Here is a 24856-nt window from a genome sequence, read left to right as displayed (position 1 = left end):
TTAGGCAACCTTCCGAAACTGCCTCCCGAGGCCGCAACAGAACAAATCATCATGTCATCATAGCGGCGTCTATCAAAAGATCTCCTTTTCCGACAAGACTCCAACAGTTCGAGTCCCTGCCAACTGTATATACCTCCCCAGCGCCATCATCGGAAAGTAATGTGCATAGAACGCATATCCAAGATAGAAAAAGTTCGGAAATCCCGTCCCAGTATACCGGCTCTCCTCCCACGTTGCTCCTTTCCCACTGCCTTCCTGCTTCGATTGCGTCTGAATGAGATAGCCAACACCTCGTTCGATAGCGGGGGCACTCGGAGCCAGATACGGCAGCAAAGCCATGACGGCCCACCCCGTCTGTGACGCCGTGGAATAATGATCGAGTCCGACCCGACTGCCGGACCGATAGGTCTGTAGGCTTTCGCCCCAACCCCCGTCTGAGTTTTGAATCGACAGGACCCATTGCACGGCTCGCGATGTCAAGGCGGGGATGCGGCTGCTATGTTTGGTGAAATACGTTAGACCACAGAGGACATTACTCGTGCCGTAGATGTAGTTGCATCCCCAACGGCCGTACCACGATCCATCCGCCTCCTGAGTTTGCGCAAGATACTCGATGGCACGGTCGGATGCAGTACGCATCTGTGACAGCAAGTCCGAGCCCGCGTAATCCGCAACTGGGCTCCGGAACAAGAGACCAAACGCTTCCAGCACCCGTCCCGTGACATCTGCCGACGACGGATCGCACAGACTGTCCATATCACTGAATGGGATCTTGTTCAGGAAGAGCGCATCGTTGTTGATGTCGAACGCGCCCCAGCCGCCGTCTTTGTTCTGCATGCCCAGGATCCAGAGCACCGCTCGGATGACATTGTGGTACGTGAGGTCGGTTCCGTGCTTGAGGAAGGCAATGATCGCGGCCGCAGTGTCGTCGACATCCGGGTACCAGGTGTTGAAATACTCGAAGCTGAAGCCTCCGGGGATGGTCTTGGGGCTGTAGACCTGCCAGTCGCCGTAGGGCTGCGTGAGCTGGCGATTCTGAATCCACTTGATGGCGCGGTGTAGACTTTTACTGTCCTTGGGGTGGGAGGCATCACATAAGGCGATGGACATGAGGATTGTGTCCCAGGTTGGGGAGACGCAGGCTTGCATGCGCCGGCCTTGCTGGTCCTCCCATGCAAACCTCTCGACAGATTCCAGTGCTTTGACAACGGGTGCATCGGTGAGCTGAAAGCCCTCCAGTGTGAGGGCCAGTAAGCCGAGATGCATAGGCGGGAAGATGCCAGCCCAGTCTCCGGAGTCTTCTTGATGATCGAGGATCCAGGAGATACAGCTGCGACGACTGTAAGCTCTAGTGGGGAAGGATCGAAGTCCGTTTAGGAAGTGCAGCACGTGGTCGATAACCAAGAACAAAGTCACCAGCAAGCTCAGTCCAGTGCTACTCGCAGGCCGCTGGTATGGCACCGATTTATTCCCAGGGTCGAGCCACAGCTCATCCAAATATGTACCGTCCGCTGCACTCCCCGGAGGAAGAGGGTAAATTGGACGATGGTGGGACACAATCAGCAGGGGCACGATCGTGCTGCGTGCCCACGAGGCGAACTTGTAGATGTTGATCGGGGCCCAGGCGGGCATGAAGATGAGCTCCGCCGGCAGTTCGGGCACTGCGTCCCAGGGGAACAGCCCGAACATCGCCATATAGAACCGAGTGAAGATGCGGACTCTGGCCACGCCCCCGACACTCCGAATATACTCACAGGCCTTGCGCATCGCCGGGTGCTCGGGTGAGAACCGGAGGATTTTGAGAGCGAAGTACGCCTCGGTCGAGGTCGAGATGTCACCGGGATAGTGGGGCGCAATTCCCCAGGAGCCATCTGGATTCTGCTGCGAGAGAAGCCATTGAATGAGGGGCTTTGCCTCTTGGGTGAGATCCAGGCCAAGAGACAGTCGCAGGAAGACATATTCGGCCGTGATAGTTGCATTGGACCGTAACTCGCCACACCAATGGTTGTCTTCTCTCATTTGCTCTATCGAGTACTGGGTTGCTTTGTCAAGAGCATCGCGTGCGGCGCGAACCGTAGGCCCAGGGCTTAAACCTGATGAGCCTGGCTTTGCCGTAAGGACCTTTGTGTGCATAGTTACTGTTCAAGATTAGAGTGGCAATCAGCAAGTGTGGAGAAAACTTTCGGTGAATGGGATTGTCAACCAGGCAGATATACACCGGACTTTATCCCCTCTCGTGCGTGGAGGTGTCATTCGGTCACACGCACTTAAGTGACAACTGGACCTGTTCACGATCGGCATTGATCCAAGCTACCTGCATGTATGGACTCGGATAAATTCTGATATTCTCATCACATCGGTTATTGCCCCATGCGGAGCCAGCGAAGGATCAATGGGCTTTGAGGTAGCTCGAGATTTGGAATCCTCACCACCATTTCAAGTCGATTGAAATTCGATCGTGACAAAGTCCAAGCCAAAGTGGAGCCCGAAATAACTGATGATTGGGGTGAAAGACAAAACTACTGCAGACCGAAAGAAAATAGTGCGGCTGATATCGTATTCGTGGTGCTGATGAGGTGATCCGAATATGATAAGCCCTACCCGGCTGGCCCAATCGCCTCATGATCGACACTCGGCGACCTGGTCACAATCATTAGGCTCAATGTGATTGAAGTGCCTGCAGGACCCCCACACGAGCTACTCAATGTATCATAAGTCTCGTCACGGCCACCTCGCCCCCGCGAAACCTGATTTCTTTCACCTCAGATTCGAGCTCGTCATATTAGTTGATTGAAGCCAGCCGTCAGCCCACCTAGCGACGGTGGTCGACAAACAAATAACATGATGTTGGTTCTCCTGGTTAGTACAATTTACCTCTTCTGATGGACGCAGTCTAACATGATCCAGGTTGTTGTGGCGATCTTCGCCGCCGCCGTGATTTATGATCGATACTTCCACCCTCTGGCCAAATTTCCAGGCCCAGCTATTGCAGCAGCGTCTCCGGTTTGCAGCTTCTCTCCACTCTTTCAATCACCAGTCTAACTTCAACCGAAGCTATGGGCAATGCACGCCCGGTACTCAGGGAAACTTCTTCCCAAGCTACGAGACTTGCATGAAAAATATGGTACGCTACCCATCACCTATTTCTGAGAACCATTTACCTGATTCCACACAGGTCCGGTTGTTCGAATCTCCCCAAACGAACTATCCTTCGCAAGCCCCCGGGCGCGAGACGCAATTTACAAGGACGAGTACACCAAAGGCTTCACTCCAACGCAGAACAACGTCAGTTTTGCGATCGATGTCGTGATCGGAGACACCACGGCGCAATCGGCCACCTCCCAATCAGACCATCGAAGTGTGCGGTCGCAGGTCAAGGGGATTCTGGCAACCTATCCCACACCAAGCCAGGAGCAGATTCATCAGACCTACCTGATGGCGCTGAAGGAAGAGCTGGACACCGCAGCCCGCGGAGGGACGCAATACGATCTGACGGCCGGGATGGACCGGCTGATCTGGCAGTGCATGGGGCATTTCTTCCTCGGTCATTCCATTCCCATCAGCACGAAAGAGACATTTGACTACTTTCGGCGGTGGGATAATGTGTACACCGCTGGTTTGGACTTGATGTTTTACATCGGTCGCTTGCCAGGGGCATCGGCCGTCGCGGCGGTTCTGCTGAGGACGATTCGGAATCTTATGACGACGGATTGGGTGCAGGTTAACACTTTCAGTCGGATTCAGGAGTAGGTTCCTCCCCACGAGATTGTCTGCTCGGAATGCGGCGTGTCTAATTGTCCCGTAGACTCACAGACCGAAAAGAGTTCCGCGAGAGCATTGTCGCGCAAAAGCTGGGGATCGTGGACGGGGCCGACGGAAAGCCCGAGTTAAAGCGCGCCATGGCACATATCAGTCTTCTTGTGTGAGAGCATCCCCAGTATGCCATTCAGGCATCTCCATGCTATAGAGCTAACAATTGTGTGAACAGAATCGGTGGATATGACCCTGTTTCAGCTGCCGCATCCGCCGTCTTCTACTACCTACTGCAACATCCCAAAGCGCTCGCAACGCTGAAGCACGAGCTCCGCACCGCTATTCCCCGTGAAGAAGCTTGTACAGATGAAAAGTTGTCCCAGATCGCTTACCTGAATGCCTGCATCCAAGAAAGCCTTCGACTACAGCCACCAGTGAACGACGTGGGCGCCAGAATCTCCACCGGCATAGAGGTAGATGGCGTCTATGTGCCCAAGGGGGTGAGTCTAGCATCAGAATTACAGCTGACTAAGATTGATATTGATGTTATACGTAGGCCAAAGTCTTCGTTGACAAGTATTCGATCCACCGATCTGCAAGGTACTTCAAAGACCCCGAACGATGGGACCCCGAGCGGTGGCTTGCCACCACCCCCGAGTCGGATTTGGCTGCATTTTCGGCCTTCTCGGTGGGCACCCATGCGTGCCCGGGCAGAATCATGGGTCTGCGGGTGCTGCGTCTAACTATCGCGAAGCTCTTGCTGAGCTATGATTTTCAGCTCGCTGATTCGAAGTTTGACTGGGATCGCGATGCGCATTGCTGTCATGTGTGGCAGGATTTTCGTGTGGATGTGAAGGTTAGCAAGGTTAGGGCTGTACAGTAGAATGAAAGGCATGGAAGCTGAGAGATCTGATGTTGACGAGAGATGGGCTCATCTTTATGACTAGTCGACATATCATGAAAAGAGAACTAGAGATTCAGTTGCCTAGACTAAGATAAGGAAAAAGAAAAACAGGGAAATGACCAAACGTCTGGTTGTCATTCGATGCGATCACGTCGAATACCTCAACGCTTATCAACCTTGCGCTTGACAAGTCAGATACAAACCTCTCTTTGCTATCCACAGGCTTCCCTTATGTGAAGTAGGGTAGAGACTTGGTCCTGCCCTTGGAAGTTTGCATGAGAGTAATTGCTTGTAATCAAATGTTCGAAGGAATCTCTGGAAGTCAGTGCGAACATCGTTGGCCAATAGAGACCAAGTTCATAGTCGGGCTGATGAGAATCCACACTCACCAAAGATTATGAAAGGAACAGCCAACAGTGTGCTCGTGATGTTATACCGGTTGCCAACCAGCACCAAGTCTGCACCCATTCCTTCAATTCCGGCATTGCCCAGATTGATCCGATCGACATATCCACAACGCTCCACATCGCTCCACCTCGGAGAGATCCCGAACCAGCCTTGCGGCGGTCAATGCTTAAAGACCCTTGTTTGACATGCGAAATGGAGGTAACGCGGGCGGAGAATTTCCGTCGGGATGCTACCGATAACGAGGGAGGAGGAGTTAACATGACGAAATATGCCTGTCTCTAAACAACTGACAAGAGGGGAGTGATCACTGAAAATGTTTATGCAGATATAGAAATCAGCTTGTCGTGATAAATGTGCTCATATTGCATGAATTCGTCTGTATACCTGAGGTTTGTAGCTGATGGTCCCTAATTCTTTTTCGAATGCTATGTACCATGCCCGCTGTTGATGACTGGGTTCTTTGTTTGTATAGGCTAATGAGATGAGGATCAAAACAGTACGACAACCAGCATCACATTTCAAACAGTCTCAATCAAAAGGATCCACAATCAACCCCTCTTCCCCCCAACAAACGACCGCTCCACCTCCTCCAACGACTTCCCCTTCGTCTCCGGCATCCACACCCAACACACCGCCGCGGTGACAAGCGTACACCCGCCGAACAAGAAATACGCGGCGCAGCTACTCTTCGCCAGCAACACCGGGGTGATCAAGGCGACGAAAAAGTTGGAGATCCAGTTGGCGCCGTGGGCGAGACAGGTGGCGGAGGCGCGGGTGCGCTGGGGCTGGATCTCGGCGGCGTAGATCTTGCAGCTGACGGCCCAGGAGACGCTGTAGATGGCGGCGAACAGGTAGATGGCGACGATGACGACCCAGCGGCCGGCGCCCGTGGACTCGTAGACGGCGTCGGCGGCGTACAGCGCGCCAATCACCAGCATGGTGGCCGCCAGCCCCAGGCCGCCCAGGATGACGTTGTGGCGCCGGCCCCAGCTGTCGGCGTAGATGAGCGCGGGCACCGTCACGGCGAAGATGACGATCCCCGACACGCCCGAGGCGAGGAAGCTGGCTTGGTCGGAGGTCATGCCTGCTTGCTCGAAGAGGAGCGGGGCGTACTATTTCCCTTGAATTAGTATGCGTGATGAGGGTGGTTGGGCGGAGAGGGAAGGGAAGATCGTACGTAAAGGACCCCGTCAATCCCGGCAAGCTGTTGCATGGACATCAGGAATAAACCCAAAAACGTCCGGGTGCGCACGTCCGGCTTGAACGCGTCGAACAGGCTAGTCTTGTGGCCACCTTTCTCCGGGATCGATCTCTCGCTGCGCTGCGAGAGGACTTGTTCGAGGGTATTCGGGGCTAGGGTGCTGCCAGTCGGTGCCAGCGGGTGGGTGACGGCCTCCTCGTGCACGTCGTAGTCGTCTTCCTCGCTTAGCTCCTCTCGATCCGCCGGGCTGACTTGGAGATACTCCCAGGCGCGCGTGGCCTCGTCGGAGCGGTTGTGGAGGGTGAGCCACCGCGGGGACTCGGGCAGCCACAGGAACGCCGCGAGACCGAAAAGGACGGAGACGCCGGCCAGGAGGGTGAAGGGGGTGCGCCACGCCATGGACGAGTGCAGGCGCTCGCAGCCGTAGCAGGTGAAGAAGCCGACCACAAGGCCGACGGTGACAAAGAGTTGCGGGCCAGTGGTGAGCGGGCCTCGTTGCTTCGGAGGCGAGATCTCGCAGATGTATCTGTGGAGATAGGTGGACGCAATCAGCAACTCTTCCACTATGCGAGTCGCAAGTGAAGAGGTCGACTTACACAACCAGCGTCCCCAGATACAGACCCTCCCCGAGTCCCTCCACGACACGGCCGACAATAAACATGGCCAGATGCACGGCGCCCGCTTCGATGGCCGCTCCGACCCCGAAGATGAGCGCCCCCAGACTGATGGCCCTGGGCCGTCCAACCCAATCGGCCAGTTTGCCGCCGAAGAACGAGGAGAAGGCAGCGGGGATCAGGATGGCGGAGACGACCAGCCCGTGAACGATGGACGAGAAGGAGCCGAATTTCTGCGTGAATTGCTGCATCACAACTACTGATCCGATGATGCCGGTGTCCATCCTACCATCCAGCCAGTGGTCAGCGACTGTTTCTCTCGGATATAAGCGTGCAACTCTTGAAGACAGCACCCACCCGAACAGGAATCCCCCCAGGGAGCATAAAATGCTAGCCCAGACATAGCGCGATAGATGCACGATCAGCGACATGGTTGCGGTGTGGTGTCCCTCTTGCTCTGGAAGATAGTGCTGGGATATCTCTTTGCACGAGTAGGCCGTGTCTGAAGAGACCGTTTATAAGCCTCGAAGGCTTAAGTGACCCCGAAGAGATTTTTTTCAAGGTGGGATCAACATGTTCGCACAACATCGTCACACTTCGAGACCGCGATAGGCGAAGGAATTGGAAGCTCGGGAGCGATTCCTTCACTCTCGGGAAGATCGCCTCTTTCTGCGGCGTCCGGCTCTTATCGTTTATCATTTATCGCTTGAACACGAAGTCAGTGGGGAACAGTGGATTGATTAGATCAGTCCAGCCAATGGGTCTAGACCTTGTTGTCATCCAACTCGGCAGAATTACCTTTCTTTTATGGGTATGCTCCCCACTACCTAGGTACTCGCAAGTATGAGTAAAGTGCATTGCAGCTTCACGTCATAGGTATTTGTAAGCTATTACCAGCGCATCGAGGCGCACAGCTCTCACTGCTGCAGGTAGATCTATGCTGCGAGAGAAGAATATCGCTACAGGATTGTGGACGAACAATGCACCGCAACATGTGCGAAATTCTAAGGGGCTCTAGGGCTGCTTGTACCCGTCATCCGCAGCAGACTCGCTCAGCCCTAACACTGAGCCACAGACACCTCTACCCATATCATCGCCACCCAGAAAAAGCGCCACTACATACAAAAGCATCATGCCAGCGCTCCCCCAGCCGCCCACTGCTGCCGCAAGTCCTGCACCCGATACTCGGTCGCCCACGTCGTCTCGCACTCGACCCGGCGCAGCAGATCCACCACCAACCGCCGCTCGGGCACTCCCTCGAAGCACTGGCCGGCCACGAACAGGGGCTGCACCGTGTGCGGGAGCACGGCATCCGGCAGCCCCGCCAGACTGATGCCGCAGACCTCGCGGGCGTGGCGCACCACCTCGCCCGCGATGCGCCGGTAGTTGTGCAGGCGCGCGGTGACCGTTGACCGGATGGCGGTGGCCTCCTGCGGCATGTTGCTCAGGAGCAGGATACGCGCCATGTGGTAGGTTTGGATGGTGACGGCGCACATGGGGACGGTGAAGACGATTGCGTCGATTGTATTGTTGTCGTCGGAGGCATCGGTGTCTCGGTGCTCGGGGGCGGGTCGTCGCGCGATCGGTCTGGAATCTGTGGAGAGCGACAGGCGGGTCCGCGCGCAGGGAGTGAAGGAGGCGGGTAGGGTGTCGTGCCAGGCGCGGAGCTCGAAGTCGAGTCGCTGCCATCGTTTCAACAGATCCTCCTGCGTGGTGCCGAAGGATGGCCGCTGGTCCGGCGGGCTTTCGTAGTCGCCCGGGTTGATGCCGTCGCCGCTGGTGATGTAGTTGATGATCTTGCCTGTGAGCCAGATGAGAGCGTTGCTGAGCGTGGCTTCATCGAGCCAGGGAGCTGGGGAGGAGATATGAGGGGAAGGCGAGGCGGAGGGGATGGTCGGGGTGGTGGATGCGTTCGGCGGGGGCAAGAGGTGGCCGTATGAGGAGATGCTGAGGCCGAAGTTACGCCAGAGGATGAGATCGGAGAGGTCCAGACGGGTTTGGGTCTCGTTGATGACTACGTCCACGGCATCAGAACAGAAATGTATGCGGAATCGCACATGGCAGGAAAGAAAACTTACAGGCGGAGAGACAGTCCTGCCGGTAGAGACTCCAAAACACGGAGCGCGAAATGTGCAGCAAGGAGTCAGGCAGCGTCTCTGTCGAGCCAAAGACATCGGGGCTGCCACAGTACAGGTAGGGCAAGGCGCTGAGGTGAGCCCGCCATTCGGTGCTGGGGGCATCGCTCAGCTCGTACATGCAGAGGATCGCGACCACGGCGAACATCTCCTCGCGCCGATCATCGGGGATCTCCAGCGCAATGGCCTCTTTCAGGTGGTGGATGGCCTGGTCGTAGAGCCGCACGGATTCGTACTTCCAGTCAATTGCCAGAATCATCCACTGCAGCGGGCTTTTGCGCAGATGGGGGAGCTGCGATATCCGCACGGAATCCCCTTGACAGAGGCGGTGCAAATGTTTGGCGGCGAGGGCACAGGCAGCCGCTCTCAACATCGGCCGCGTAGCCGCCATGATGGGCACCTTGATCGAGTAATACGCATTGGAGTCGAAGCTGTCCAGCCACTGACCGGGAGCTGCCTGGAAGTGTTGGATCAAGACAGCTGCCAAGATTCCATTCTGTTCGGGTGGCACGGGGCTCTGAGCAGGAGTCGGGATGATACTCTCTTCAGCAGCTGCAATTGTCGAAGGCGAGGCGACTACTAGGTGATTTTCGTGATCATGATGGTGCTCATCCAACGGGGATGTCAATACTTCGTCGGCAAATGGGTCTACGACCTGAACAAAGGTGACTGTGGGGCAGGGTCAGTGCTGTTCGCTCATCCGTGAGACCGGAAACCACTGTACGGTGCGAGGGAATTGGGACCCATATCTGAGGGCCTTGCGGAAGCCAACCGCCCCCTACGTCGCGGTAAAGATCGTTGACGCTGGAGTGGCGAAAGATGCAGTTGCTGGAAAAGACACAGTTCCGGAAGGCTTTGACACAGGGGCCGCAAATTGGCCGTGCCTCGTCGCACTTAACCTTGCGCTGTCGACATGTCACACTGTGAAGGCAGCTAAGAGGTTACGAGATGATCATCTTGGTGGCATTGGGGGGGGTCAAAGGCATGTTACCAGCCAAAGTAGGAGCGCATATCTGCCCGGAGGCAATCATAATATGCAGTTCGAGGGCGAACACGGAGATTATCCAGGGAGAATAACAACAGATGCAAGGAGGCTTGATGCTATAGAGGAGATTAGGATGGGGATATTGGGAGATGGCGGGGTAAAGAGGGAAATCCTGCCGAATTTCGCGGGGTGAAAATTTTTACTGCGGTTTAAACCGTGGAAATGTTGGCGATGCTCCACCGCGGCCGGGAATAGTCGGAGAACCATCACAAGACAGTGCGTCGGGCTATAATTCCAGTATTGAGTTGTCAGTTATTTATAGTGAGTCAAGGTCTTTCTCTGGCAGTAGTGTCAACAGATAAATGTACTCAGGTATAGTATACGAAAGGATCAAAGCTGGCTGGCATATGCCATAGATAAGTGAGTCAGGGCTGACTGATTGTCCCGCGGAAGGATGCCGAGTAAAGAGGGCAACCTTGCCGAACAGCAAACGACCCTCGTATCTTCTGCAATCGACTGGGCCATGAGCTGCAGCTAGCTTTATCAGATCACACTTTTACTATCAGTTTTCTTCCTGCGCAGCCTGTCCCTGAACCTCCACCTCCCCCCTGACTCCCAGAGATCTCCTTCACTTGCGAACACAATATGTGTTATCTATTAGCAGCATTGCTTTCCTCCAAGACGGCTACAGTGCTTCACATAATCACCAATACCCTCAAAATCAAGATTCGGAGATCTGACGAGCTTTGAGTTAGGCATGCGGATTACATATTCTCCCATACGGCGTGAGTGATGGAGATTGGTGATGGAGATTGAAAGCAGATCGAGGGAGTGAAAGGGGGAGGGACTTCAGAGGGAAATTCTATACGATGCCTGAGGCATGAAGGATGGTCACATGACCGGGCAGGGCTGATTTACCCAACATCGGCAGACCCTCGCTCTCGCAGTCACATGCTGTACATTTTGGTAGCATAAAGAGGGAGCATATGATAACAGCACCAAAAACTCGAAATTCAGAAAAATTTCCTTGGTAAGTTGCCGCAATCCTGATCGATCTGGTTTCCGGCGGATGGCATCGTTCCTCCGACCAGTGCAATTAGCAGTCTCCCCGAAAAACCCCTCCGTCCAGTCGAGCGCACAAAAACCGAAACAACCAGGGACCAGGCGCCTTGGCCAGCAAGCTAAATCTAGACCGTGGACTGGAACGGTCACTTCCGCTTCCGCGGGTCTCACGGGGATCCACACCTGAGTGATCTCTCCGCCAAGGGTCTGTGATTCGATCACCCAGGCCGCCGCACACAGCTCGGGGTGGTCGGCACCGGTGAGGGAAAGAGACGACGTTGTCCGGACTCAGTTGACCAGTCCACATGATAAGGAAGGGTGATGCTATCCTAGATACGTGGACGCGGTGTGGTGGTCACACTATGAGTGTGTTATTTTCGTCTTGGAGTGGGGTGAATGGGCGATCCGGGCGATCCGGGATGGCTGTATGCCTCAGGCATTCAGGATCACGGCCATTGAATCATGGCAGGAATGGTTATGAGGTGAGGCACCGGTTGCATTTATTGCCTAATGAATGTGGTGGGAAATTGATTAATACTCCGCTGTCTCGGTCCACTGAATCTGAGTGTCTCGCCTAGTGGTGTTCAAATGCTGTGTACTGCACTAGTACTGTCCAATAAATCCATTAATGCATTAGTTCAGCTCTATGATGCATATATACAAGCTTCCAGCTAAGTCCTCCTAGATTGCTGTTCTGAACCCCGAAACCATGAGACAACACACATTCCCCTCAGAGATACACGTAGCAGAAAGGCCCAGCAGTCGTGCTCATCAAGTCGCGCATGGCGATGGGTTGACCGTTGGCATAACCAATATCAATGACAGTGTCGAGAGTAGTGTTGGCCGACGGGGGGTTGTTCATGAAGGTGCCCGTGCCGGAGATGGCATTCTGGCGGTGCTTACGGTCGAGGTTCTGCCAGATCCACCAGACGCGGTCGATCATGCCGTGGTGGTGCCAGAAGGCCACATCGCCGGGGCTCACGTAGACGTCCCGACCGGGATCGCCGCCCATGGAGTAGTGGCCACCGCCGTGGACACCAATCGAGCCGCTGCCGGGAATGCCTTGCATCGTCATCTCGAAGTCCCAGACGTCGTCGTTGTCCAGGATCAGAGAGACGATCTTGGGGTAGGTGTTGTACCGACTGAGGATTTCGGTGGTCAGCGACCGCTTCAGGCACCGGGGGTTGTAGGCCAGCGGGTTAGCCGCCATCGAGGTGTTGCCCCCGGGCAGGGAGAGAACAGCCGGACCCAGGTTGACCTTGTAGTCCTTGAACGGGCCGCTGGTGATGCAGCCGCCACCGGTGCCGGGCGGGAGGTCAATGGCCGGGTAGTCACCCAGGTAGAGCATCACGTCCGGCTGATCGGCAATGGGGGCTCCGTTACCGGACATGGAGGTCTCACTGCCGTCAAAGACGGGTGAGTTCTCCATGTCGTGGGCGTCAGCGCCCCAGTCCCAGTAAGGGTAGTCGCCGGTGTAGCCACACTCGTCGCGCAGGGCGGACTCGAACTCGTAGATGAAGTAGCGGTGCCACGCCAGGAACGTGCCCGTGTAGTGGATTTCCAGGGTCTGGTTGATGTGCGTGGCCACGAAGTCGTCGTAGCGGGTGCGCGCCCCGGGGACCAGGTCGGCCGGGGTGCGCGAGGGCAGCTTCTGGAGGCAGAGGACGGAGTTGATGTACGCCTTCTTCTGGGACTTGGAGAAGGTACGCCACTCACGACGCACACGCAGCTTGTCCAGAGTGCAGGTGCCCTCGCTGCGCTTGGTGCTATCCGAGGGAGTGGACAGGGTGTCGGTGGTGAGGTTGTAGGCAAAGGAATTCAGCTGGTCCAGCTGCGACAAAGCCACGTCAGTCGAGCTGGAGGCACTCGTGGGGAGGGTGGCCGTTGCTGTCTCGGCCGCGGGGAGGGCCCACGACCTTGAGAGCAGCAGGCCCAGAGTGAGAGTCTGGAGGGCGACCATGGTGGCGATGGCGGATGTCACACCACTCCTGGGCAGAAGGAAAAAGGAAGAGAAGGGAGAAGAGAGGGGAGAAGGAAAAGAAAGTTAGAGTTAAGGAGGCTGGGCGGGGAGAAGCAGGTTGAATGAGGGAATGATTGTCAATTTAACGGCGGCGCATCTCAAGCTATCTACAGCCAGTGCATCGATCGGCCCACCCAGCGAGCTAGCTCAGCTGCATGCTGCACTAGGACTCGGCCTGATAGACAAGGAACGGAATTGTTAGGACCGAGGGAGAAGACGAGAGAACACAAGTCCCCACCCCACCCAACCCCCACGCACTCAGCAGCATGGCGACCAAAGTCAATTAGCAACAACGTGCTGACTGGCTGGCCTTGGCCAGGGGATAGGATGTAGTGTTGCCTCGGGGGAGAACTAATTTGGATGACCGGGATTTGAGAGGCGGACTGGCGAGTACTAACCAGGGATTATAGAATGAATCACTTTTGGATTACTGGGTTGGTTAGGGTTGGAGATGCAACCGGCGACAGCACAAATTCATTGACGTCCGTCTCTCCAGTCAATCCTCGGTCCCTGTCCCCACTGCACTCCACCCGGGTCCACTCCGGCCAAAAAGTTAATCAATCTGCCCATCCACCCAATTTTAGGGGTACAGGGTGCGAGTGCGACACTGCAAATCATCTGCCCAAGCCGAGGTTGAAGCGACTTGGCAGGTCCGGTGGCACTGGCCGATCCACCCTGGGCTGGCTGGCCCTCCCTTAGGCGCACGGTCCATTGGCCAGGTTTTTGGTCCGTCAGTCGTGGCTTGAACTATGTGGTTGGGGACTAGGATAGGAAGAGTAAATGAATGACAAGGGCCAGAAAGAAGCATCGGTGCAGGCACCAACTTGGGTGGTGTACGGAGTATTCCTACTAACTATCAGATGGCCACCGTCCAGGGTCTGCTACCGGATCCTGATCGTCGCCCGAGATCGAACGGTCAACCGTTGGCTCCGGAAATCCGGTCGCGACCGGACGCCCATTTTTGGTGAGAGGGATCCTGCGACGATCGAATTCCTTAGTCAAGCGAATGCAGCTATGCATCCTGAGGGATCTTGATCCTCGTGTTCCTGACTCTTCCATGGTCGCATGGCGGACCCGTAGTTCATGCACCTATCCTTGGCATGGTCGTCACACCAGCTCTGTCTGCTCCTGGATATTCATAACCTGGCCAAGGTCAAGCATCGCCCAGGAAATAGCTATCTAGCTCAGCTCAGCCCAGTCCTTCGTTTTTCTGTGGTGAGCATGTCGACCATCGCGCATCCGGGCGGCGCGGGCCTTCCTGATGATAATCAAGGGCCACGCATCCTGGCGGCCACCAGCATTGTGACTGCTGGGGCTGCAATCACTGTGCTCGCCCGCATGTATGTCCGCATCTTCCTCATCCGCAATGTGGGGTTTGATGTAAGTGTTGTCTTCTGCCTCGTTTATACCGAATTTGATTGTGCTGACCAAGCTCGAGGATTATACCATGCTGCTGACCATGATCTTGGTAAGTCACTCGGGTCATCTCTGTCTAGCCGGGTGGTATCTGCAATACTGTACTAACATTGCGGCCATCAGTCCCTCAGCGGATGGGGAATCATCATTCCAGAAGTTATCTACGGCGCGGGTCGACATACGGCCTACGTCGAAAAGACGGCTACCAAAGCGATGCATCTGAACTTTGCTACCCAGGCGATATACATGTGGGCTATTGGACTCGTCAAGATCTCCATCGGACTGTTCCTGCTACGGTTTGCACCGCGCAAGGGCTATCGCATTTTCATCTGGGTTGTCATCGGTCAGTGCTGTTTCCACTAGGTTCTAGCTCTTATCCAACTGACGACATATAGCTCTGATGCTCATTTACACCACAATCTGTTTCTTCGTACGTGGTCCTGGTTTTGCAGATGACAATGTGAAGCTGACTCCTGACAGACACTCATTTTCCAATGCCATGACATGCGGAGTATTTGGGATTTCTCAGTCAAGTCGAAATGCTTTGCCCCGATACAGCTGTTGAAATTGAGTTATACAAATACAGGTACGCATGTTACACGAGAGATCATTCTTGTCGTCCATTAACCAAACTTCTAGCTTTGAATATCCTGACCGATCTGATCTTTGCCATTCTCCCTATCTTCATGCTCAGGTAAGTCTAGCGGATCAGATTCTATGCTGGAAAAGACGGAGCCCTAACACCAGCGCCCGACAGACATCTCCAAGTCAACAAACGAACCAAGGCTTCCTTGATTTGCATCCTAGGATTGGGTATATTGTAAGACTGCAAAAGTCCCTTTAAAATAGTATAGCAGCGATGAACTAATCCGATCCAATCGTACGTACAGTGCCTGCGCTGCAGCGATCGTGAAGCTCACTGTGCTTCCCAACTACGGTCGCACGGGCGACTTCCTCTGGGATTATTCTACTCTCACGATCTGGGTTGTGTAGGTCCCCCTTCAATACCCTGCACATCAATCCTCCTCATACGCTAACAATACCCCCCCGCGAAGTGTCGAATCCAACATGGGCATCGTGGCTGGCAGCCTCCCGACCTTGAAACCCCTCTTTAAGCAAGTGCTGGGCAGCTACGGCTCACGCTACAAATCGCGACCCTACAACTACCCCCAGCATAACACATACGGCAGCAAGGCCTACCGTCTGCGCTCCATGTCCCGCTCGCAGCAGCACGGCCAGTCGCAGACCCAAGCCAGCCACCACGACCCCGAGCCCTTCCCCAAGAAACCGACAGCAACCGCCACCACAACCACCGCCACGGCGACCTCGTTCCCGGGGCACGACAGCAGCGATAACTCGAGCGAGGAATACATCCTCTCGCCGCATGAGCATGACACAATCATGCTGACAACGGAGGTAACCGTGTCACATTCGATGCAAGCCCAGGCGGAGCGGAGTCGCGCGGCGGCTGCATCGCAGGGTCGGGGGTTCGATCGGCCGGGGCCGGGGATGGTGTAGACTTCTTGGACCCTTGCGTGTTGTGTCTTCTCTCCTTTGATCCCTCCATTTCTCCTCTAGGCACTTCTTTCAATACTAAATTTCCTTTGTTTATTCCATATCCGTGTCCTGTTAGCGGAAGAATGGATACATGGGCTCGGTATCCCGGCTAGGGCGTTTGGAAAGTTTGCCCTAGCCCCAGGGAGGTAAGATGGGTGGACGACAGTCAAGCAGTGGAAGGGGTCATGCCTAGCAACAAAGAATCCTGCTTCTATCCGAGATTAAATCACTTTTAGTCAGAGGTCGGAGATGAGGTTTGCGACTCACCGACAGATAACCTTTGTTTGCTTCATTCACCTAGCGGGAGTGAAGGCAAGGGTTCTGACTCGCTTAACCAGGATAGACGGGAATTGATATGAATGACCCGCGTACTCGTGAAGTGACCGGTGCATGTGAAACCGGTTCGCAATATATGGGTGGAGATGCAAGCATACTAGCCTAGCAGGGGCCAATGTTCGCTTGGGTGGCGGAACATCACATCCGACGGGGGAATTGCGGGTCTGACAGGGGGGCGCGAGCCATCGCAATTACGGCACCATATGAATTGCTGGTAACGTTACGGACGGCCTGGTCCTACGACTTTAGCGCTTACTGGAAAATTCCTGGTACACAGCTCGCCTATGGATGAGATTAGGCTAAAAGACTAGATTAATGTCAGTGAAATCTCACAAAATGCGTGATCCAATGCAAACAAAACCCCTCACTCAGAAATAGATTGACCGTTCCACTCTCATGCCGTGAGCCACTATAGCTACTCCGTATACCTACGTGTTTACAATGCAGATGCCGCGTAGTGAGAGACCAACCCTAGCAACAACCACAATCATCGTCGCTTCAAGTGTAGTCCCCCAGAGCATTCCGTCGAACCTGGCGCATGTCCACATAATCCGGCCAGCTGCTATACCACTCCAAGAATTCCGGAATCGAATCAAACAAGGGTCTGCGCCCGTACAGCGTCGCGGGGTTCTCCTCGCTCGCCTCGAAGAAAACCACCCGCCACGCCCAGTGCTTATACGCGGAGACCGTACCATCCTCTCCGATCACCCGACAGTACGCATAAGCACTGTACCACCGATCCTCATGCATCCAACCACCAGACCCAATCAAAAACCCAACCTTGACCTCCAGATCATCATCAATCGTCCCATGGAGCCCCACCTGACCGAGGAGACTATCCTCCAAGTACCCTCTCAGCGCCTCCCGCTGCGCCTCCAGATCTCTGAAACCCTCCACCTCCCTCTCCGCCCTCTCCGCCCCATCCTCTACAAACGCATACTCAGGCACCCCAATATAGAACCCCGGCAAAAAAGGCGCGATTCCCAGACGCCGGAAATCCGGATCGCAGACCCCGTTCGCGTACTTCAGGAAGAGCACTAACTCCTCACACCGCGGGATCGCATCCGCCTCCTGGGCTTGGCCGTCATCAGCCACCGCCACGGAGCACACCTCGTGGAACGTCTCCAGGTACATCTGCCGCCACGCCTCCGTCCGCAGGCGCGGGGGACACACCCCGTCCATGTACTGGTGGTACAGCGACGGCACCTCCGCCAGACACGTCACGCCGCGGACCTCGCGGTCTTCGCGGACGGGTCCGGGCGAGACGAGCTGGTTCCAGTGCGGGTCCGGCCCGCCGATGCCCAGATTGTCCCAGTAGTCACGCATCCGCTGGAGCTTGGCGGCTTCGGTGGGGAGGTGCAGGGCTTCGATCTCGGAGACTCGGTCCTGGAGGAAGCGGCGGTTGGCGGTTTCCATTTTGTGGCGGAATTGGGTGATGGCGTGGCGCATGGCTGCGTCTGCGTCTCTTGCGGTCTCTGCCATTGCTGAGGGAGAGGTGTCAAATGAGTGGATGCACAGTGGATGTACGGAATGAGGTACTCCGTGCGGACGGACTCTTATGGATAGCATATCTGGTATCTTTGGTAGTTTTATACCATTAGGAGATGACTCCCACTCGGTGTAGTGTGGCCTGGGAAGGATTGTGTAGCCTAGAATACCGGATCTAATCAACGGTCATTACCCCGCCATGCTCATTTCAGATTGCCGGTTGGTACCTGAAATAGGCTACAGCCTTCTAATTTGGCCTATTTTTTTTTCTTTTCTTTTTGCAGGACGCTTTGAGCTTTAATTGAGCAGACCATCACAAATCTTCAAGCCTCTGGTGCGGTGCAGAGGTCGCTTTCGTCATTCCCTTGGAACTCATTCCCTTGGAACATATGAAGCCTGCCCAAGACGAGAATAAGTGATCAGCCACAAGCACATTGCGCGGGCTACAATGCCCCAACCAACAGTGACAATGCGCTTGGACACACATCTGCTGACTTACACATGTAATCTCTGTGTAGCCCGGTAGAAATGACAGGTGGATGGAATCTTGCGCGGTCGCGGGGTAAGATCGCGCTATAAGAGATTTCAAGAGGCACAAAAGCCTTGGCATGATGCAGCGCGATGACGATCGGAGGTCCATGCCTTGATCCCCCGCCTTGAACCCCTCAAGAAATGCCATTGTTCGCTGTAGTTCCCACTCTGCCGGTAGATGCACAGCATCTCATGGGCCTGTTCCTGGTTGCTATTGGACATATGATATCTTGACCGCGCTTATTAGAGTGTTCCCCTCCTTCTCTCGCATGGCGCGCGTGGGCGGGCGGATTTATGCGGATTCCTTACTTAAGGGGCACCGTATATAAATCAAGTCTTGAAAGACCAAGGATCACCCCCAAGCAGTCCCCATCTCTTTCCCCAGCCTACTGTTCTCTTTGCCAACCACACACCTACAACGATGGCAACCCAAGTCCAGGTCGAAAACGCCCTACTCGTCAAGGCCCGCGCCAGCGGCAGCAAGGAAGACTGCATGGCGCTCTACGACACCTGGGCGACATCCTACAACCAGGACCTCACCGATGCCTCCCAGAGCTACGTCGCCCCGTTTACCGTCGCGCAAGCCGCACTCCAGCTCACCAAGATCCCGGACGCGCGCATCCTCGACGCGGGCTGCGGCACCGGCCTCGTCGGCGAGGGCCTCACCCGAGGCGCCGGCCATGCAACATCACTAACCATCGACGGCCTAGACTTATCGCCTGCGATGCTGGCGGTCGCCGCCAACACCGGGGTGTATCGCACCCTCACGAGAGCCGATCTCACGCAACCAGTCGCCCTGCCCGCCGAGACCTACGACATCGTGACCTGCGCCGGCACCTTCACCCACGGCCACGTGGGGCCGGACCCCGCGCTCCGCGAGTTCATCCGCATCCTGAAGACAGACGGGCTGATTGTGGCGACTATTCTGGACGAGGTGTGGGTGTCCATGGGGTTTGACGCAGAGATCGCGAGGCTGGTGGCCGAGGGCCTGGTGCGAGTAGTCAGTGTCGAGCTCACCGACTATCGGAAGGGGTGGGACAAGGCGCGGCTGGTGGTGCTGGAGAAGACCGCGACTGCTTGATATTTTGCCCATGCGCCCAACGTGTATCCAGAGTTTGCTCGAATCATCACCCAATGCGACATCGAACCGACTGGCGACTTGGCCCCGTGCGACATCCCCAATGCGATCTGTTCCCGAGTTCACGTCCATACGCAGCATTCCTTTGCAGCCCCAATGCAGGTTCCTCTCCCCAGTGCGACAATGATAGGTTTTCTAGTTCTGATACACGTTACAACGAATGCATCTCATCTTTGGCCTAGTCCAGTTCTCGTAAGCCGAGCGGTGTGATAGGAAAGCATTGCCAGCCGAGGAAGGGACAACTTTCCAGCCAGATCGCTGCGTCGACAAAGACTAGGAGTACCTTGATTTACCTACGGCTAGCTGTCTGCTTTTCTGATCCTGGTGATCGACGAATGGATTGCTGCTTACGTAAGGCCACCTTCAGGGAGGGAGAGGGCAGAACAATGGAAAGAAACCCCGAGGAAACATTGGAATAACGAAACCAAGCCATCCAGTTTCGGCTTCTGCATTCTTGCCCGATGCACCAGCCGTGCTCGTCCCACTACCTATATACATGCATCCTGGAAACCTCCATCGAACCCCCTACTCGCACTTGACCTGCAGCCGCTGGAGATACTCCGCGTCCACGGGGTAACAGGTGTGCTCGTCGGTAACATCGTAGGTAGCGTAGAGGGTGGAACCGCAGTTGTCGTAGTCCTGCTCGTTGTAGTCGGTCCAGGTGTACAGCACGGGCGTCTTGGTGGCATCGCTGCAGGTGGTCCCGTCGGCAAGGTAGGGGGCCAGAGAGCCCCAGGGCCAGCCCTCGATGCCGAAGCAGGAGTTCTCCAGGATGGTGTAGGTGGTGGGCTTGTCCAAGGAGCAGGTGGTGTTGAACAGGTAGAAGTCGATGGAGACCTCCGCGAGGGCCGTGGCCGTGGCGGCCGTGGCGGAGAGGAGGGCAAGAGTCTGCACGGCTTGGTTAGTGCGATTGCGCGGTGGTTGTGGATGTCGCGGGCTCCTCGGAGCAACTGACCTTGGACACGGTGAGCTTCATCTTGTAGGTTGTGTACTTGCGAGTGCTGGCTGTTCAGAAGGGCTGGCTGTGCAGAGACTGGAAAGCTTGGTGAGTCTGGTCTGTCTTTGGGTGGAGATGGTCTCTCCTTTTATAGCCCAGGCCCCGTACAAGTTGTTCTCCAACTTGCGGGTTATTCCTCCGATGACGGGGTGTTGTTCAGCTCTTCATAGCTTCTCGGAGCCCGATGGGTGCTGAAGTTTTCGGTCTAAAACTCCGAACCTCGCCCAGACAGCTGCTTGATTCGCTGCATGACTAGAGATGGCTGACGTATATTTGGTGATTAGTGAACTGAGGTCGAGGCCCCACATGGTTCTCTTCGCAGCTGTCAGCTCTGTCCCGGAAGGGTATTTGTGGCTGCTTATAAGTTCCCGCACCCAATCACCGGCCGCTCTGGTGTGCGAGCTAAGACTCCGTTTTGGCGGCGCTGAGCCTCCAAAAGCGCCACATGAGTCGTGGTGTTTACTGTAAGCGACACTGTAAGCAAGGAAGGGTTACCGTGATGTACCCGGGTCTAATGAGTTCCTATGAGAGCAGATCTTTGGGACGGGGGCTTTGCAACCACTTCCATACAGGTCAAGCCCAGTATACTTAGTATATTCAGACTGCGTAAGAATGAAGAAGCCCCGTCTATGAAATTCCGTGTATAATCGAGATAGGCCGCCTGAAGAACCCACCCACGTCAGCCCCCGCTCGGGTCGATGCGTTCTTCACGGACTAGCCCGCTAGCCTGCCCTTCCAGGGTCCGCTCTTGCATTCGCTTACTTCTCTGCTGACTGGGATAAGCCAGTATCTCCTCAAATTGTGTCTGGAAAGATCGGACGGCTGGGAAGATCTAGGGTTCCCCCAAAAGAATTGTTGATTCAGATGCTTGCCAATTATTACAGTATTCTACATCCAACATGGTGCGATTATGTCGACTCGCCTATCAATTCACTATCCCAACAAAACTCCGGGCTTCCACTGATTTCCATATTTCCGGTCCGGTGACCACAGATTGCCTGCTCGCATCACTCACTGCTGCGCGCAATCGATTTTATCTTGCTGCAAAGTCAAAAACGTGTCAGCACAGGGTTCCTCTGAGCACAGGGAGGGTGAAGAATCCCCTACCCCAAAGCTGTCCGGGCAGCAGACAAGTGTGCGTGCCTTGGAGTTGCATTGGCCCGTTTCTTCTTCAGGGAGGTCACCTAGGTTCAGTTGTCTGGGTCAACATCATGCTGCACCGGTGGGATGTGCCCAGCCCCCAAGGAATGGCTTGGTGAGACTTGGAAGGCACAGGGGCACGCGGCAGGCTCACAGTTGGATCCGACGCCAGCGCCCGGGTCGGTGTATTCCTGCACTTTGGTATAATAGTCGGTGCCAGGGCCATCGTAGATGCAGCAGTACAGGTCGTCGGGGTCGCAGCTCGATTCTGCTCTGAGCGCAAGTGTTGCATCAATTTCCTCTACGATATCGCCTACGGCACCTCCTTGAGCGAATGCCGTGAGCGGGTGGAAGGCTAGCGCCAGAAAGGGAAGAATAGCTGTGACACGCATTGTGGTGGGCGAGGTCCTGGTGGGAGTCGAGGAGCTAAGCGAAATCTTGATGGAGTGTTGGGAAGAATGGAGAGGGACGCATGGGGATTATCTGGGAATTTATCTTCGTTGACGGACGGCTATGGTTGATGATTTTTGTGACCGATCGCCAGCACCCGAGCTCGATTTCTGACAATCAGTGCTGGAACAGCTGATGTGACGCTGATCATAACACAGAGGATCATCGCGATGATCGACAGGTGGTGCTCGAATAAGGTATTTGTCTTCGGACTCCTCATATACCAATGACGATCCCACACGATCTCCGATCAGAGAAGTGAGGTACCAAGTACTAGGGGTATGTATGGGGTTATGAAGTATGAGTGTTCCTGCTTGTTGCACCCTCAACAAAACAGATACCATCACTTTCCCTCTCATTCGCTAAGGGTACATACCCCCGTTCGGAGGAAATCGCAGCAGTACTAGCTGGCTGAATTGCAAGTCGCGCGCCCAAGCAATTTGTCCAGTGTATCTAGGAGATCCTCTACTGTAGTTTGAGCCACTGCTGTGAGTGGGTGGGAGGCTAGCGCCAGGAAGGGAGGATAGCCGTAACACGCATCGCAATAGGCTGAAAACTGGGGAGCTGAGAAGGTTGTTTGGAAGTGAAGTGAAAGATTCGTGAGGTTTGGGGACACCGACAGAAGTTGAAATGGGTGGGTGTCTCCAGACTATGTTTGCTGGCGCAAGCGATTATGATGACCGATCTACACCACCACCTATAGAAGAAGCAAATGGGACGAGGTCAACCTTAACCTTGAGGTCGATAAGCTAACCCTTAAGATCGCTGCAATATACATGCATATCCCAGCGATTATCCCTTGCAACTGCCGGCCCCCAACAATGCGAGGTATGGGTGGTGGTAATAGGATCCGGCGCGTGGCTCTTGGAATGTACCTGAGGCCCCGTATGGTCTCGTCTGACCTGTATGTTTCCGGTCCCAAGGCGTGCAGATCGTTAAATACAATAGCAGTGCGCCAATCACGCCATTCGAGGCTGTCATGAACCCAGGTATAGTCTAGAAAGCGAGCCGAAACGACAGATAAAACTACCCCAGAAGGCCAGGGCTCGGGACTTGCAGAGCAGGTCCCTCGATAATGCAACAGATAGGTTTTAGAAATTCATTTTGGGGACTGAACTGATGGTAAAGTAATCCAGGATCTGCAATTGTCGTTACTCGCTTCTCCGCTGATGTCGAACACGGAAGCGGTTCATATATATCGAGGAAACAAGGTGGAAAGAAAAAGGCGTCGTTGGGAAATCCAGCCAGAGACGTCAATCTCACCAAATTCCTGCAAATGATGCTTGGACAGCACCAGTGGGACCAAGACCCCATCAACTCGACCCCGACTGCTGGTGTTCGACGAACCCGAACCTTTATAAGCTCTGCCCAGGTCACAGTTTCGTGCAACCAACTTCGAATATTTGTAGAGTACATCAAATCCCCTGTCAGCACGGGCGTTCCTGGTGTTTCGGCAAGGTTTGCGGGGAGGCAAATTCATACGCCAAAGCTGTCCGTGCAGGAGACAAGGTTGGGTGCACCGTCATCGCATAGCCCACTCTTGGGGCTGCGGCCTTTGGTTTTATTCATCGGGGTCAGCAGCCGGCGCACATAGGGTTATGGGGAGGCGGGCGGCAGATTTGTCGCGTCGAGTCCACTCAATGCCACAGGAAAGGAGTATAGCTCACAATTGGTCCCAACGGCAGGACTCGGGTCTTTGTACTGCTCCACGTATTTGTAGGCGGCGGTGCCAGGGCCATCGACACCGACACAGCAGTACTGATTACCGGTATCGCGACGTATTGGTCCAGCTCCCAGCACAAATTTACCTGTTAGACGGTGAGCACATGCTGTGAGTGGGTGGGAGGCTAGCGCCAGAAAGGGAATGATGGCTGTGATGCGCATTGCGGTGGGTTCCAGGGCCGTGGAAGTCGAGGAGGGGGATTGTAAGCGATGATGTTTGAAGTTCGAGCAGACTGAAGAAGAGACGGGAGCATCTTGAATTTATGCTTGCCCGCACCTGGCATGACTGACGATTATGACGACTGTTCTACAGCACAGGGACCTAAATTCAGAGAGGTTTGGGTAGGATTCATGATATGATGCCGATCGCGATGCTCATCGCTAAGTGACTGGCATCGCTGCAGTCGACATTTCGTGCTCCGACTCATCACCTTCTGTCGATCAAGGTATGCGGTAGATTCGGCACGCGCAGACTCGAGGTGTGAGCTATTTTGGGGTGTGGAAATCTCCGGCAACGTCACTTCCGTCTGCAAGACCACTCAAAGCTTGATGCTTGCGAAACTATTGGGACCCCTGGTTGGTGATTGAGTGTGACAGCTTCCATCCAAGCAGATGAACTTAATGCCAAGCGTTCTTCCGGTCTTCTGGCTTGCCGATCCTTGTCATAAATAGTAAGTGTGCTATGGAGTACCTACATGGTTTTCGTATAAAAACTCAAACATCGATGGTCAAATATGATCTAAAGTAGATCTGCCGTGCATTGCGCGACCGGCACAGGTCTGTCGATGTTATAAGCATGGTACATTGTGTCTCTTTGAGAGGTACTGTACTGCATACTCCGGACACGGTGGGAGTTCCGTACGGGAAGGTCATATTGGTAACAAATTGATTGTAAACATGGAACATTGACTGTGGAACATCGCACTTGGCACTGCACATTTATGGTCAGTCCCAGCACCAGACTACTACTACTACTACTACTACTACTACTACTACTAC

The 24856-nt window shown here is 54.9% G+C and overlaps 11 protein-coding genes across 11 annotated transcripts; 3 read left to right on the top strand and 8 right to left on the bottom strand.

Annotated features, from left to right (window-relative positions):
- Window positions 1-72: 72 nt before the first annotated feature.
- Window positions 73-2019, bottom strand: BO95DRAFT_449073 (terpene cyclase/mutase family protein; the record flags this gene model as incomplete). Its single annotated transcript, XM_025587923.1, has 1 exon — window positions 73-2019. One exon carries the CDS (start codon window positions 2017-2019, stop codon window positions 73-75), a length of 1947 nt encoding a protein of 648 aa, XP_025447799.1.
- Window positions 2020-2898: 879 nt separating this feature from the next.
- On the top strand, window positions 2899-4683 carry BO95DRAFT_492641 (cytochrome P450; the record flags this gene model as incomplete). The annotated part of the gene is made up of 6 exons (XM_025590724.1): window positions 2899-3003; window positions 3055-3124; window positions 3176-3746; window positions 3806-3922; window positions 3989-4253; window positions 4310-4683. The coding sequence occupies 6 exons, from the start codon at window positions 2899-2901 to the stop codon at window positions 4634-4636; spliced, it is 1455 nt and encodes a 484-aa protein (XP_025447798.1). The 3' UTR covers window positions 4637-4683.
- An 820-nt stretch (window positions 4684-5503) lies between these two features.
- Window positions 5504-7311, bottom strand: BO95DRAFT_492628 (general substrate transporter; the record flags this gene model as incomplete). Its single annotated transcript, XM_025590723.1, has 5 exons — window positions 5504-6177; window positions 6243-6347; window positions 6399-6792; window positions 6863-7165; window positions 7238-7311. The coding sequence occupies 5 exons, from the start codon at window positions 7309-7311 to the stop codon at window positions 5614-5616; spliced, it is 1440 nt and encodes a 479-aa protein (XP_025447797.1). The 3' UTR covers window positions 5504-5613.
- Window positions 7312-7798: 487 nt separating this feature from the next.
- BO95DRAFT_478203 (Zn(II)2Cys6 transcription factor domain-containing protein) lies at window positions 7799-10344 on the bottom strand. Its single transcript, XM_025590022.1, has 4 exons — window positions 10007-10344; window positions 9740-9936; window positions 8959-9684; window positions 7799-8894 (listed from the first exon to the last, which is right to left on the bottom strand). Exons 1-4 carry the CDS (start codon window positions 10024-10026, stop codon window positions 8011-8013), a joined length of 1827 nt encoding a protein of 608 aa, XP_025447796.1. The 5' UTR covers window positions 10027-10344; the 3' UTR covers window positions 7799-8010.
- Window positions 10345-11792: 1448 nt separating this feature from the next.
- BO95DRAFT_458627 (tyrosinase family protein) lies at window positions 11793-13022 on the bottom strand (the record flags this gene model as incomplete). Its single annotated transcript, XM_025588579.1, has 1 exon — window positions 11793-13022. The coding sequence occupies one exon, from the start codon at window positions 13020-13022 to the stop codon at window positions 11793-11795; it is 1230 nt and encodes a 409-aa protein (XP_025447795.1).
- A 1281-nt stretch (window positions 13023-14303) lies between these two features.
- On the top strand, window positions 14304-16016 carry BO95DRAFT_350706 (integral membrane family protein; the record flags this gene model as incomplete). The annotated part of the gene is made up of 9 exons (XM_025582050.1): window positions 14304-14462; window positions 14521-14550; window positions 14622-14841; window positions 14894-14928; window positions 14979-15084; window positions 15138-15192; window positions 15256-15318; window positions 15389-15487; window positions 15554-16016. The coding sequence occupies 9 exons, from the start codon at window positions 14304-14306 to the stop codon at window positions 16014-16016; spliced, it is 1230 nt and encodes a 409-aa protein (XP_025447794.1).
- Window positions 16017-16889: 873 nt separating this feature from the next.
- Window positions 16890-17873, bottom strand: BO95DRAFT_458625 (uncharacterized protein; the record flags this gene model as incomplete). Its single annotated transcript, XM_025588578.1, has 1 exon — window positions 16890-17873. The coding sequence occupies one exon, from the start codon at window positions 17871-17873 to the stop codon at window positions 16890-16892; it is 984 nt and encodes a 327-aa protein (XP_025447793.1).
- Window positions 17874-18687: 814 nt separating this feature from the next.
- On the top strand, window positions 18688-19609 carry BO95DRAFT_437964 (class I SAM-dependent DNA methyltransferase). Its single transcript, XM_025585399.1, has one exon. It carries the CDS (start codon window positions 18832-18834, stop codon window positions 19489-19491), a length of 660 nt encoding a protein of 219 aa, XP_025447792.1. The 5' UTR covers window positions 18688-18831; the 3' UTR covers window positions 19492-19609.
- A 438-nt stretch (window positions 19610-20047) lies between these two features.
- BO95DRAFT_510279 (uncharacterized protein) lies at window positions 20048-20804 on the bottom strand. The gene is made up of 2 exons (XM_025591338.1): window positions 20504-20804; window positions 20048-20436 (listed from the first exon to the last, which is right to left on the bottom strand). The coding sequence occupies exons 1-2, from the start codon at window positions 20522-20524 to the stop codon at window positions 20074-20076; spliced, it is 384 nt and encodes a 127-aa protein (XP_025447791.1). The 5' UTR covers window positions 20525-20804; the 3' UTR covers window positions 20048-20073.
- Window positions 20805-21556: 752 nt separating this feature from the next.
- Window positions 21557-22077, bottom strand: BO95DRAFT_458622 (uncharacterized protein; the record flags this gene model as incomplete). Its single annotated transcript, XM_025588577.1, has 3 exons — window positions 21557-21586; window positions 21653-21729; window positions 21840-22077. 3 exons carry the CDS (start codon window positions 22075-22077, stop codon window positions 21557-21559), a joined length of 345 nt encoding a protein of 114 aa, XP_025447790.1.
- Window positions 22078-23611: 1534 nt separating this feature from the next.
- Window positions 23612-24019, bottom strand: BO95DRAFT_458621 (uncharacterized protein; the record flags this gene model as incomplete). Its single annotated transcript, XM_025588576.1, has 2 exons — window positions 23612-23688; window positions 23803-24019. 2 exons carry the CDS (start codon window positions 24017-24019, stop codon window positions 23612-23614), a joined length of 294 nt encoding a protein of 97 aa, XP_025447789.1.
- Between the last annotated feature and the right edge of the window lie 837 nt (window positions 24020-24856).

This window comes from Aspergillus brunneoviolaceus, assembly GCF_003184695.1.
Source record: "Aspergillus brunneoviolaceus CBS 621.78 unplaced genomic scaffold BO95scaffold_2, whole genome shotgun sequence".
Lineage (NCBI taxonomy): Eukaryota > Fungi > Ascomycota > Eurotiomycetes > Eurotiales > Aspergillaceae > Aspergillus > Aspergillus brunneoviolaceus.
Note: the sequence above shows the minus strand (reverse complement) of the source record. Positions and strands in the feature narration are given on the sequence as shown.

What these genes read in the sequence shown, in the direction of transcription:
- BO95DRAFT_478203 (XM_025590022.1), bottom strand. Translation starts at nt 10,026, where the DNA reads ATGCGCTCCTACTTTGGCTG. An exon ending in ATGCGCTCCTACTTTGGCTG is followed by an intron (nt 9,937 to 10,006) that starts GTAACATGCCTT and finishes CTGCCTTCACAG; the next exon opens with TGTGACATGTCGACAGCGCA. An exon ending in GGTCCCAATTCCCTCGCACC is followed by an intron (nt 9,685 to 9,739) that starts GTACAGTGGTTT and finishes CCTGCCCCACAG; the next exon opens with TCACCTTTGTTCAGGTCGTA.
- BO95DRAFT_437964 (XM_025585399.1), top strand. Translation starts at nt 18,832, where the DNA reads ATGGCAACCCAAGTCCAGGTCGAAAACGCCCTACTCGTCAAGGCCCGC.
- BO95DRAFT_510279 (XM_025591338.1), bottom strand. Translation starts at nt 20,524, where the DNA reads ATGAAGCTCACCGTGTCCAAG. An exon ending in TGAAGCTCACCGTGTCCAAG is followed by an intron (nt 20,437 to 20,503) that starts GTCAGTTGCTCC and finishes CAAGCCGTGCAG; the next exon opens with ACTCTTGCCCTCCTCTCCGC.